Genomic DNA, 14,987 nt, shown 5'->3' with positions numbered 1-14,987 from the left:
GGATGATGAACAATTATATAACTTATGTAGCTAAATGGTGTCCACAGTGGTGGTGAATTCAATGAGCTTTGAAGTTTAACATTTGATATCAACATCATTAGCATACATATTAAAATTTAGGTGAATGTGATAATTGTAAATCAATATATTGTATTGTAAAATTAATGTGATCTGGGAAGTCCTGGGTTCAATTTTAATTTTTTCCTGCCCTTGTCTTCCCTTAATTTGTAACTGCTAATATCTGGTCTAGTGTAGTCTAGCAGCCGTGACTAAGCATGCTCTGTGGTCACAGTGACGTTTCTCCCACTGCTGTCGTCCCAGTAGTATTATAAGGACCAACAACTCCATCCAATCCAGATAACAATACCTGTATGAAACCCAAAAATAATAAAATAAATAAATAAAAAAAATGTCCATCACAGTTGAGAGTATTAAAATCCTAATGGTTAACTGCTAAAGCATTCACAACAAAGTGCTGGAGTCTGAAGTGTACCTGAGAAGCAGTGAAGCATACTAGGTACAGAATGCTGGTTGAAAACTGAAATTGATAGCAGTGAGATTTTTGGGTAAAATTTAAGTGTATATTGAAAGAGTAGGCAAATGAGAAATAGAGGTGGCATTTGTCACACAAGACAAGAAACTCAAATACACCAAGACAGAAACTGAAGCTGCTTGACAGATTGATCGAACAAAACTTAAGTCTCAGAGATGGGCATAAAATTATAATTGGTCCCTTCTATTGCCCACCAGTCTCATCTTCCAATGTATCAAAAACTTTAGAGAAAACCTCAGATCACTTGTATGTAAGTTCCCCAACCATACTGTAATCATTGGTAGAGACTATCTTCCAAGAATCATTTGGGAAAATTACAGTTTTGGTAATGGTGTGCATAATAAAACATACTGTGAAACATTACTAAATGCCTTCTCTGAAAACTATCTAGAACAGATAGTTCATAACCTCGCTCATGATTGAAATATATTGGACCTAATGGAAACAAACAGACTTGACCACCATGAGAACATCAGTGACCATGACATGGGTGCAGCAACAATGATTACCAAAGTACAAATGACAACTAAAACAAGCAGAAAGATATATATGGTCAGTAAACTAGACTAAAAAATCAGTAGTGTCACATCTCAAAGAGGGACTTGAAACTTTCAGCACAGGGCAGGAACATGTACAGGAACTATGGTTCAAGTTTAAGAGACTAGTTGATCAAGCACTGGTTAGATATGTACCCAGTAGAGCAGTTCATAATGAGTGGGACCCTCCATCGCATACAGTCACTGTAAAGAAACTTCTAAAGAAATAGAGGCTACTGCATAACAGGTGTAAAACACAGCATAGGACTATAGACAGGGAGATGCTGAATCAACCATGTTTGGCTGTCAGGAGAGCACTGTGTGAAGCCTTCAATGACTACCGTAACAAATACTGTCAAAATGATTTTGCACAAAACCCAGGGATATTCTGGTCATATGTAAAGGCTGTTAGTGGCACCACAGTTAGCATACAGTCCCTAGTGAATGAGACAAGAACTGAAACTGAGGGTAGTAAAGCAAAAGCAGAAATGCTTAATTCTGTTTCAAAATGTTCCTTTATGAAAGAAAACTCAGGAGAACTGCCCCAATTGAATCCTCATACCAATGAAAAGATGAGTGAAATAAGTATTAGTGTCAGTGATGTTGAAAAACAGCTGAAACCATTAGACTTTAACACACCTCCAAGGCCTGATAGGATCCCTATCACATTCTATACTGAATTTGTGGTTGAGTTAGGCCCTCTTCTACCTATAATCTATCCTTGATCCCTTGAACAAGAAAACGTGCCAGTTCTTGGAAAAAACCATGGGTCACAACCGTCTGCAAGAAGGGTAGTAGAAGTGATCCACAAAACTACTGTCCAATATCAATTTGTTATAGAATCTTAGAACATATTCTGAGCTTAAACATAATGAGGTATCTCTAAGAGTCTGAACTCCATGCCAATCAGCATGGATTCTGAAAACATCAGTCATGTGAAACTCAACTTGCACTTTTCTCACATGACATACTGAAGGCTTTGGATTAAGGTAGGCAGGTAGATGAAGTGTTTCATAATTTCCGAAAAGCATTTGACTCAGTACAATTGTATTTACACTTATTGTAAAAGTATGATCATACGGGGTATCAATTGATATTTGTAACTGTATCGAGGACTTTTTGGTAGGGAAGACACAGCATGTTATTTTGGATGGAGAGTCATCGTCAGATGTAGAAGTAACTTTGGGTGTGCCGCAAGGAAGTGTGTTGGGGCCCTTGTTGTTTATGCTGTATATTAATGACCTTGTAGACAATATTAATAGCAACGTAAGACTTTTTGCAGATGATGCAGTTATCTATAATGAATAATGTCTGAAAGAAACCGCATAAATATTCTGTCAGATCTAGATAAAATTTCAAAGTGGTGCAAAGATTGGTAACTTGCTTTAAATGTTAAAAAATGTAAAACTGTGCACTTCACACAATGAAAAAAAACATAGTATCCTATGACTATAATATCAATGAGTAACTGTTGGATTCGGCCAATTCATTCAAATACTTGGGTGTAACACTTTGTGGGGATATAAAAGATATAAAATGGTATGATCACATAGACTCAGTTGTGGGTATAGCAGGTGGTCAACTTCGGTTTATTGATAGAATACTGGGGAAGTGCAATCAGATGCTGAATCAAACATGTTTGGCTGTCAGGAGAGCATCGTGAGGTGGTGAACAGTGATGTGTTTAAGCACTGGTTTTTTATTCATTACAGTGTTCCAGGGAGAGTTGAGTGATAATGAAGGATAGCCATTCATGTAACAGGTTCTAGAATATTGTTCAAATGTGTGGGACCTGTACTGAATAGGACTAACAGGGAATATTGAATGTATACAGAGAAGAGCAGCATGAATGGTCACAGGTTAGTTTGATACACGGGAGAGAGTCACACAGATACTGAAGAAACTGAACTGGCAGACTCTTGAAGATAAACATAAACTATTCCGAGAAAGTCTACTAACAAAGTCTAAAGGATGACTCTAGGAATACACTACACACCCCCACCCCCATCCTACGTATCACTCACATAACATATGGAATGGAAACCTGTGATAAATAAATTAAGTTACAATCACTAAGAAAATATATTTGTAGAATAACTGTCATCAATTTGGACTGCTTCCAGAAGAATGTAGTTCATACCACACTTGTAGCATGTATCCCACACGTCAGAGCACCAGATCTTTTAAATGACAAAATTAACTTCACAATGGACCACCATTCGAGTGACAATTCTGAAATCTTTGGAATTTATATACTGAAACTGTGACAAAGACAACTGCATTCTGCCAGAGATATCTGATAAGGCAGCATCTAGAGCAACTTCTCAGAAAAATGGCACTATGACAGGAAAGAAAATAATTGTCATCCTGTTTAATATCTTGATCAGATCTGGCTCAAGCAATATTGTGTGGGAACGAACATCTAGCTGGCACTTAGAAGGGCAAGTGGAGAAAAAGTGCTGACAGCCAAAAGAAACAACATTGGTTATCATGCAGGATCATCACAAAATGGTTTCATTAAATATGCAAAGGTAATATTTACATCCAGCAAAACCGGCAATCATTATGAGGTGGTGAACAGTGATGTGTTTAATCTGTGGTTTTTACTTCATTACAGTGTTCCAGGGAGAGTTGAGTGATAATGAAGTTATCCTTCATTATCACTCAACTCACAGTTACAATTCAAAAATGGACATAACCTCTAATTCAAACTACAAGGAGGGAAGATATTACACAGTGGCCAGAAGAGAGAAATATTTCTTTTGGACTGCTATGCGAAAGCATGATATGTTGGAGAATGTATGGCATGACAAGCATCTTTATAATGTTTGAACTTGACTGCTTAGTAGCAGAAACTGCATGTAAGGATGCAAAGCTTCCATTTTATCATTGCAAATCCAAGGTAATAGGAAATATGTGTTGTGCAAATGAAATGAAATATGGCATCAAGAAATTGCACATTCCAATTAAAGATGTGCAGAATTTACTTGTAGAAGCTATTGATAATGTTACTGTGAAATACTGTATTAAGTTAATAGGCCACATGGAAGAGTCTCAAGAAAATGACTTTCTGAAGGAATGCATCTAGCAAAATTTTGCAGGAAATTTTTTAATAGCTTAAAATGACTCCTTCGGCACAGAGTATATCGGCGTAACATTGAAAAGCGATATGATGTCGAACAAGCATGTGAAAATTATGGTATGGAAGGCAAATGGTTAACTTTGGCTTATTGCGAGAATTTTAGGAAAAGAGTTGTTCACCTGTAAAAGGAGACCGAATATAGGATGCTGGTGCAACGTATTCTTGAGTACTGCTTGAGGATTTGGGATCCATACCAGGTTGGATTGAAGAAAGATATCGAAGAAATTCAGAGGAGGCTGTTAGATTTGTAACTAGGAGGTTTGAACAAACCACAAGTGTTACAGAGATGCTTCAGCAACTCAAATGGGAATCTCTAGAGGGAAGGCAGTGTTCTTTTTGGGAAACACTATTAAGAAAATTTAGAGAACTGGCATTTGAAGCTGACTGCTGAGCAATTCTACTGCCACCAACATACATCACGCATAAGGATCATGACAATAAGATACAAGAAATTAGGGCTCATACGGAGGCGTACACACAGTTGTTTTTCCCTCACTCCATTTGCAAGTGGAACAGGAGGGAAAATGACAAGTAGTGGTACAGATACCCTCCCCCACACACCTTACAGTGGCTTGCGGAATATTGATGCAGATGTAGATGAATGAAAACACAGAAAGGTTAAATAATGGAATTATGGCTGCTGTTTCACTACTGTATTTTTTAATAACAATTCTGCAGTCATAACAAACTATTAAAAATAAAATGTTGCCTACTTTTGGTTGTAAAATCTTTATTGGCGTATTTCGGTGACCACATATTTCCAAGTGAGCATCTTACCACAGTGTTCAATGCTATCTTGTACAAACATCTTCCTTAACCCTTTCCACTCCAATGGCGAGTGGTGCTCGACATTGGAAATCTTGTCTTCCACTCTGACGTCGAGCCTCATTAGACACAATTTTTCATAGCTCTCACATGGTCCATTTTTGATCCTGACTGTACTAAGGCATCAAAGCTGCATAGTACTGCCATTTGGGGAAACCTATGTTGATTCTGTGTCTAACTGTAGCTGTTGTGTTTAGTGAAATGACGATGGAAACCGTCCGCCCTTAAATGTTCCAACAAATACCAAACATTAAAAACTTTTGTATTGTAATGCTTATCTAAATATATTTGAATGAAAGCACACTTTTTGTCAATAAGTGGCCTTGTTGTTTCCACAAAGAGACTCGTGCAACTTTCTGTGGCACTTGCATTGTTACTTAAAAATTTTAAACATGTTTTGATAATTAATAAGCAAACAATTAGAGGAAAAAAGTACACAAGGTCACTAGTAATTTCAGCTAACACTCATGTGATACACGTAAGCAGAGCCGACCTTTTGAAAATTAATGATTTTTTTAAACTCTTAATTACATAAAAATAACACGTATTTTGTGAGAATATTGACTGAAACTGTTTTTCTTTATGTTATAATCACTCACAATAACAACAATACAAACCATCTTTCTAACAAAGGAAAGTTGTCTATTATGAACTCACTTTCCACCCGGACACGTCCTGGTGATTTTTCTGAAACACAGTCGCTAAATCTGACACTAAAACTGCTCAATATGTTTAAAATAACAAATTATAGGTGCAAATAAATCACACCGAACCAAACAAGAGGGCCATACTATAATCCAAAACCCCATGGTACAGTTGTCGAAAACTTGGCAGGGGACCAATCAGCAACAGGTCTCAGCAGTTTACAGAATAGCAAGTTTGGATAAAGAACTGAAAATGATGTCACTACCGAGGCTAACCTACTGCACCGATCGGTCCTGAATGATATAGAATAGGGCCCCAGACACTGATTTGAGCTGTCGTGGTCCTCCTGAATGTGAGTCCAGCTTGCTAACCACTGCGCCACCTTGTTTGGTAAATAAACAGTCACCGCCGAACTGTCGCCCAGAGTAAAGTTGACCACCCTGTGGCAGGAAACACTGATGGACACAAAATGCTTGACTTTGATGGCTGCTTACCAATGTGTGCCACCTGTAGCACACCTACTCCTCCCCCCCCCCCCCCCCCTTTACCCCACAATACCAGGTTCTCTTCATAAGATCCATCTTCCCCTATCAACCAACCACTCCATACTGTGTCACATGCAACTTCCCCACCTGCCCCAGAGCTAGCTAGCTCAATTATGTTACCTTACTGCCCCAACCTCCTAGCCATAAGCCACCCTTCCCCTAGACTTCTGCCTCCCTCCCGACTACTTTTTCCGCCTCATCTGCTCCCCTGCTCCACCCAACACAACTTTATCAGACTACTGTGGTGGGACACTGTAGACATGTATGTGTATGTGCATTTTGTAGTAGTTAGCACTGGAGGAGGACATTGAAAGTTCAGGAACATTTGAAATCTTTTTCGTGTGTCTGTCGAACGATCAACACCTCAACTATACAGTGAATGGTTACATTTATTCCTTTCATTATTTGTAATCCACCCAGAATTTTCTAGTATCATACACGTGTCAAACATCCTTGTTGACAGTACAGTTTGACAGCAAGGCTTGACATATTAGATTCTACACTCACAGGTGCAGGCCTAATGGCTTCCGATTTCTGCTGAATTAGGTCTATGGTGAGACTGTGGATGGAAGAAGCAAAATGTGGAGGGAAGGGTACTTTCCACACCTGGCTCTCCAGCCACCAATTTCTCTGCCAAGCTTTCAGACAATGTCCTTCCTCGAGTTAACCAACTACGACTACACACAGAGGTGGTGCTACACGTCATATGGTGAGATTTTTATTACAAGGATTGTACACTTACATCTTTGGTGCTGTATTTTACTGCTTTGTAAGTTTGACCATAAAAAGAATTTCACCATTTTTTTTGTGTTTGCAGCAACAGAAGTATTGATAAACTTACAACTACTCCATTTAGTGAACAGACATAAAAGTAAAATGTACCTGAAGACTTGTTTCACGTAATTCATCAACTCTGGGCCTATACCACCACCAGCTAACATTGTCACAGCATGGCGTCCTCCATACTGAGCTATAGGGATGGCATCCTGAGGAGTCCATGAACAAAAATTAAACAATAGCAGTAACCAAATACAGCACTAGAATAACATTATACACCTACATCCAGAATAGTTTGTGCATTCTAGTCTACATGATGATTTAGCAGGGTGTCCAGATATATATATATATATATAAAAAATTGTGATCAATTTTATGACGGGGGCTATACTCTGAGGAAAAAAGGAAACAATACCTCGAAATGAACATGGTTCACTTTAACCAAGAAATAAACATACCAGGATCTGACAATTAAATTAAGTGTAAAATGTAATTTGAATAAAAAATACAGAAAAATTAGAATGAGACTAGGTTTCAAAGATATCTTAGTAAAAAATTGCAGTTTTTACAAAGAGATCTAAGAATAATATTCAAATACTGTTTGAGCAAAATGATTATGGAAGGAATAGCAATGGACTAGACAGATATTTTGTAATGATAGAACTACTGCTTGAAATTGAGAAACCTCTTTCTCAGCATTTTAAATTAGGTCTCCCACCCCCCCCCCCCTTAGCTTTTTTCTATTCACTTTCTTCTTTCTCCAGATTTCTTTTGAAGACTTTTCACCATGTGCATTTTGGAAGCTATATATTAACTGCTTTGTTATAGTTACAGAGACAAAAGCCCTGTTACCTTGACTGCATCAGGAAAAGCACAAAAAGCTGTGAAAGAGGCTTGTCAAATTTTTGATCAGAATACAGCTGTCAGAAAAATCTTTTCCAAAGCTGGCACTGCCATGGACGAGAATGCAAGCAACCTTGATAAATCTCTTCACATTTTCATGTCCACTCTTGATCACAATGACCATCATCCAGAACTGATTGATGTGAACATGATCCCCATCAAATTCTTTGAGGATTTCCTTTACTGACATGGTTTCTACTACATTTTGGAACTCATCGGCAATGGCATCAGGCTCGTGACCACCAAAGTGATTTAAGGTAATGAGATGTGTCAATGCTATGGCCTAAATGTCTTTTCTCATAGGTACCGTTAATTGCCACTTCTGGGTCTAAACTTGGAATGTCCTTCATAACAGAGTATGCCAAGGGTAATTTATCCAGTACTTTGGTTACCATACTCTTCATAAATGTAAGGCACTCATTCCAGAATGCAAAGACATCTTCCCCCCTGTAGACCAACAGCTTTCTTTGGTTCTGTACCTGATGTCCACTTTCTGAGGTTGTAACTAATTAATGTTGTCATTCAGATCTACTTTTTAGCTAGTCTGTTTCTATGACCTTTTTGTTTGACAAATTTTCTCCTTATTCTCTGGCCACAGAATGGAGGGAAGTATAGAGAAGTGAAGTTAAGGGGGCATCTGACTGAAATTTAGTCAGAAACTACTCAACCTGAGTTTCCAGTCTCAAAAAAGGTGAAATGAGCTATCAGCATCTTGTCCCTCAAAGACACACACACACTACTTGGTTGCTATGACTCTTAGGATTCCAGTAGTGACCTCAGGTTTCAGTTTTACCGACTTCCGTCCCCATTTACCTTACACATTTTTAAATAGCCGTTAATATTTGCTGAGCCCAGACTGAAACCATTTTATTTTCCACAATGCTGCAAAACTTCTGCAGTAAAACAGAGGTGCTTGTAATATTTCTGAAATCAGCTTGGTGGAAAGAAACATGTTTAATAAATTATATGAAGCTCTCAGAAGCTGAACAAGATTCCAACTACTGTTAATACAACCTGTCCCAAGGTATAAAACCATGGGACCCTCTGGATTACCACCTGAACGACTTGCCTTTTCAGATTTACCTTAGATTGGGGTGCAACTGTCCAAAATTCTCCTAAATCTTTTGTAGCACATTTTCTCAAAAAAACTGAAGTAAGATACCTCCTCAAAATGTGGCCCAATGTACTTTTCTAACGACGCAAAAGCAGATCAAACTCTTGACACTACCATGTCAGAAACAGCAACAACATTCTGTAGTTGTTTAGTGAAGAATAGCTCTAGTCCAAAACAATGCTATAATTTACTTTTAGCTCTTGAAGCTGCATTTTAGAGGCAATGTTACCATCTAGGAACATAACTGATAAGAGGTTAACAAGCTTCCAATGTCATGAGAAGATAGGAGTCTCACAGCAGCCAAAAAACACAAATGGATCTCTGCCTTCATCACAGCATCCCTCTACATGTAATCTAGCATTATCGGCCATCAGCCAGAAGTTTCTGCAGTATGTGCTTGATGTGACTACCTCAGAGTAGGACCTGGTTGCTGGGACACACCACAACGGCATGCTGAAATCTAAGCCTGTATCACAGCAGACTAAAATTACATGGATGCTAATTAGGAATACTACTTTTCTTTCCTGAAAGTGGCAATTTTTTGCAACCTGCATTTCTTTCTTTCTTATGAACAACTTCCATCCCATCCCCTCACCTACCATCTTTTGATGACTAGGTCCAAAGGAAGGCAATAAAATCTTCCTTGTGTGCATGTAATTGAAAGTAGTTCTTATTGACTAAGACCAACAGCAGCATCAGAAATGTTAGCCAGTGAGAATACATGTATAAATGATGCAAAGAGTTGCCCCCCCCCCCCCCCCCCAATGCCCAAGCCACCAACTCCCGCAACCCCCAGCCACCCTCTGGCCACCTGCATTTCACTGTTCCCATTGTAGGCTTCAGCTCAATGTTAACTAAACCAACAACCACGTGCCAAAGTGCAATGACTGCTTGTTAGTGTTCTAATCACACTATTTTATACTTACTGCTACAGAGCTGTAATCACACTTATTTGTATACAACGCAATCAGATCAATAGCTGTTGGTACATGCAACAGTAATTTTTCGGTATATATCCAAAACAATGTACAGCATGCAAACCTATCATGCCCTAGTATTCGTGGTTCAAAATAAATGGATTTGAATGAGCCACAAACTCTCCTAAAAACATCTGTCTCAGTGATTGCATACTGTTTGCGAACAAGGCAATACTTACATTAGAACATACGTAAATGTAAACTGCACTAATTACTCCACACAGATACTTGCTGGTCACATCATGCCACAAAAGCACAAACCCATGGCACAATAACAAACTGGGGTAGCAAGGCCAGGTTGCAGCAGCAGTCATACAAGCTATTCCACACCAACAACAACAAACTTCCACACAGCTTGTCTGGACTCCACCAGGTTGGGCTGATTGGCTGCTGTAGTGGACTGAATGAGGGAAGCGATTGGGAGATGCCAAAACCCAGGTGGAGGTCGGTTGCACAGCATGGATCTGAGGGTGAATGGTGACAGCAGCATTTCATCAAGCCAAGCAGAAGTAAAGGAAATGTCTCTGCACGGAATCAAATCAAATACCATGGCTTTTCGAGGGATTTTAGGTAAAACACAAAAATTCCCTTCCCCTATTTTCCTGGATGCTGGACACCCTGTTTATTAGTTTTTGAACATAAATTATCCCAGTTCCCTTTATTTATTTAGTTACTTACAATTTATTTTCGACAAAAATTCTTATCACATTTGTCTGCAGAATCAAAAAACAAACTGTCTCACATGTAATACAAAGTCTTAAAAATATTTATTTCATGACACCCTGTGTTAATGTATGAGATTGCAGTTCTCATACTTCTGCTTTTAAAACAGGGGGCTGTTACTAAGCATATCTCTTAACACACAATTCTGTGGTCGTTAATACTAAGAGTACGGCTTTTCAAGAAGTGTGTCGTCAAATCCTTGGGAGGAACTGTACATGTAAAATTATCATTAAAAGATTTTCTCAATTTTCTCAGCTTTATATAGTACATGCACAACTGAAACACTTTCAAGTAAACAAGGCATTATTACATATTGGTGTAGAGACTGGGAGAGGCAAAGGAATTTATATTATCAAACTGAAATACTAATTAACGAGTACTGAATGAAATTTTTTTCATTAAAAACAACTTATTTTATTTATATCAATAATACTGTTTTTAATATTATGTTTTTTTTACTCGTAATCTCTACAAATAAAGTGCTTTACTTTCTATTCAATGTTCTGCATTTCTCTACCCAACTTAAATTTGCTATGAATACCTTTTAAGACAAATGAAACATGTAAAATACAAGGTGGAATATTGGAGTTAGAATGTAAGGTCACAAAAAACTTACAACCTTGCCATAATAATTTAATTTGTAAATGCCTGTCAGAGGCACAGGTTTTAAATGAAAATGGAGTGACATTGAAAATGGAATGACATTCCTTGCTGAAGGTGGCTTAATTCGGTACTGCCACAAAGTAGTTAACAGAAATTTCAAGTGGTTGGGAGATGGTAGCTTCATGAGAAAGAAGCCCAATGACAGCTACAGGTCCACTTACTTAGCATATTAATGGTATATTGCAGCAGCATTGTCAGAAGTACAACTGAACCATTTTATTAGCTATTTATATGCAATGCCAGTGCGACTAGTGATCAGATAATGTTCAACAGCTCACTGAAGGAAGGACAACTAGAGTGTAATGCCCTGTCAAGAGTGCAGTCATTACAGAAAGCGCACAAAATCTCATTACGAATGGATGAGGAAGGAAATCGACCATGTTCTTTTCAAAGGGACCATCCCAGCACTGGCCTAGAGCGAAATAGAACACACAACCGTAGAATGTCGAGACAGGAAAGTGACCAGAAAAATGGAATAACTGCTTAATTGCTAATAGGTCTACATCAGCTCAGGGGTTATAATCACACATTACCAGTGTTGTCTGTGTTAATGTGGCTTCATATAACTTTTAAATTTGAATTCTTCATTTGCGTGGCCACAGTGTCTGCAGCTGCTTTACAATTACTAAAGGTACTTAAAATACAGGGTGTCAATAAAGTCCCTTTACAACTTCAAAATTATATTGCAATGGCAGTTAGTGAAATATTTTAACAAAATTTCTTTTAATGTAATCACTGTTTAATACAGTTTTTATATATACTAAAATTTTTCGTTTCAGATACTGTGTTAATGGAAGAAACTGAACCTCTATAAAATGGCCACTCCTCAAGAGAAGGCAAAATGTGTGTCCTGGTTTATTGAGGCAAAATCGGATGTTCAGACTCAATGAAACTTCAGAATGAAGGATGGAAGAGATCCACCATCGCACCCTTCAATCCGTGAATTGCACAAAAAATTTATGGAGACAGGGACATTGTTGGATAAAGAGAAAACATCGATCACATTTTAAACGTCTTCACTCGTTCAGCAATGAAGTCCATCCACACTGCTGCCAGACAGTTGCAACTACCACGTTCGACTATGCATAAGGTCCTCCAAAAGAACTTTTGGTTGTAAGCTTACAAAGTGCAACTATTAGAGACACTTGAGCCAAATGACAAGCCAAAATGGACAGAGTTTGCACTCAATATTCTGGAACACCTTTCGGAGAATGAAGCATTCCTCAAGCAAGTTTGTTTCAGTGATGAGGCAACTTTTCTTGTTTCTGGGACAGTAATCAGACACAGTGTGAGAATCTGGGGATCTGAACACCACCACGTGACTAGAGAGCTTCACCGTGATAGTCCAAAAGTGAGTGTGTGGGGTGAAATCATGTGCAACTGAATAATTGGTCCATTTTTCTTCAACGAGTCAACAATTACTGCAGATGCTTACCTCGACCTTCTGACCGAATAAGTAGCACTACAATTGATTGATTTACAATCAACTATAATTTTCCAGCAAGATAGTGCATCACCACATTGTTGACTGCATGTTCATTGGTTCCCCAATGAAACATTTCCAGACAGATGGATTGGGAGGAATGTGCCAAATCCTTGGCCACCGCAAAGGATTTGTAACGCCACTGCCACCATTGATGATGCTATGCAACAGCGAACATGGCAAGAAATCGAGTACCGTCTTGTGCTTCATGTAACTAAAGGCCCCCATATAGAGGTCTATTAAACACTGTCAAATTTTTTTTTATAAACACTGATTACAATAAAAGGAATGTTATTAAAATATTTCAACAACTGCCGCTGTAATAAAATTTTGAAGTTGTAAAGGGACTTTATGGACACCCTGTATATCTCTGAATTTCTAGAATTTTAGTAGTTGCAGAGACAGATTTTAAAGACTTGATAAGTTTGGACTGGCTATTACTGATCATACACCTGTTCTAACTGATCTCCTAATCCCCGTACTTTTTTGTCAGTAACCACTCTTGCAATAACAACATTATGGTCAATTACACCAGTCCCATTTTGAAAGTGTCATATCTATTTGATATTAGGACAATTGTGATCATCGCATTCCTTGACCATAGCTTAATTATACACCTGGCTCATAATTGGAAGAAAAATGCAAATTGTTATCCAGTAAAACAAAAAAAAAATCCTCATTCTTGTTCTCTAGTTTTCAATACTATCCATCCAGCCGAGGAAAGGGAGGGAAAAAAAGGGAAAGGTGTACCTTATACAACTTAACACTTACCACACGTTTTGCAACTGGCATTTTATGCTGAGCTTCAAAGTCAGTGAGCACTTCTGCCTGTGAACAGTGGAACATCTCTATTGTATACATCATATAGTCAACAAAGGCAGTATCAAGTATAACATACTAGATGCTTGAAATGGTACCATGTTAATAACATTCAATAATTGGATGTACTGTGTTTATGTAATATCTCAAACGAAATTTAACTATACACAAAGTAAAATAATAATAAAAACACAAGAAACTATATGATGCAAAAAAAAACTACACACTGTTGTATGACACGACTTCGGAATATGCATGTGTGCTGAAGAACTGCCAAACATTTCTAACATACAAATTAATTACATGTACTAAGACATAACAGAACTGGTACCACATGAAAGAACTCTTACATATTTAGTATGCTGACTAGGGACAATTCCTTAATGGACTCAAAATCTCTGTCTAAATTATGCAGTGCATCACGTGGAATAATTATTACCACCCAATGTTAGATTATGTAAATATTGAACAAATACGCACATATATTTTATTATTCAGCCATTTTACACCCCAACCATCTCATCTGACAAAAAAGAAATCTTGGGTCAATGGAAGCATCCAATTCCACCAATCTGCTTTGACCTGTGACATAATAGTGCTGTTGTGTATGACATCACTACAGCATGGAGTTTTTGAGTTGTTTGTGTTTGTAGATGTCATGTGTTATATTCGATGGTGCCCACTGGTGGTGGATGTAGACATGCTGAGTTTAATTATAGTATTGGGTTCATTCGTTTGTTGTCATTGTGCTATGTGGTTCCGAGTTTAGGTAGTTCGTGTGCGATAATGTGGGCAGTGGAAGTGTTTTCAGTGAGTTATTAAGGTCTTTATTTGTTTATGTATTGGGATTTTTGTTAAATCTGATTAGTTTGGTGTAGTGTATCACTGCACCTTGAGATGGGTGATGACATGATGCCTGCCATACAGTTTCTGCAGATTTTTGTCTTATTGCTAAATATGTTACATGTCAAGTTTGTGGCAACAACATGAAATTGATGAGAGTTCCGGCAGTTCATACCGCGCGTGTGCGTGTGTGTGTGTGTGTGGGGGGGGGGGGGGGGTGGGGGGGGGGTGGGGGGGGGGCACTTGCACACACTTTGTAGGCAACCTAGATGGTATTGCCAGAGGCATTTGTTAGTATGTGATTTTTGTTTTGGTTTTATTCTGTAGTAATTATGAAGTTTTGTGTGTTGTATATATATATGGTAGGTCGGTTATGTTTTAATTGATGTAGTGAATATGGGATATTTGGGTTTTTGAGTTATTGGTTTTGGTGGTTTTGG

At 38.1% G+C, this 14,987-nt stretch overlaps 1 protein-coding gene across 3 annotated transcripts in view; it reads right to left on the bottom strand.

Annotated features, from left to right (window-relative positions):
• LOC124723239 (isocitrate dehydrogenase [NAD] subunit gamma, mitochondrial) overlaps positions 1-14,987 on the bottom strand; it is a 123,089-nt gene that overhangs the window by 104,509 nt on the left and 3,593 nt on the right. For all 3 annotated transcript variants that reach the window (XR_007006552.1, XM_047248435.1, XM_047248436.1), the window contains exons 2-3: positions 13,657-13,713; positions 7,128-7,231 (exon numbers count right to left, since the gene is read on the bottom strand). Coding sequence is in view for 2 of the 3 variants with exons in the window: in XM_047248435.1 (XP_047104391.1) it covers positions 7,128-7,231; positions 13,657-13,713 (161 nt within the window). In the remaining variant the exon portion in view is untranslated. The remainder of the gene's footprint in view (positions 1-7,127; positions 7,232-13,656; positions 13,714-14,987) is intronic.

Source organism: Schistocerca piceifrons, chromosome X (genome assembly GCF_021461385.2).
Source record: "Schistocerca piceifrons isolate TAMUIC-IGC-003096 chromosome X, iqSchPice1.1, whole genome shotgun sequence".
Taxonomy (NCBI): domain Eukaryota; kingdom Metazoa; phylum Arthropoda; class Insecta; order Orthoptera; family Acrididae; genus Schistocerca; species Schistocerca piceifrons.
Note: the sequence above shows the minus strand (reverse complement) of the source record. Positions and strands in the feature narration are given on the sequence as shown.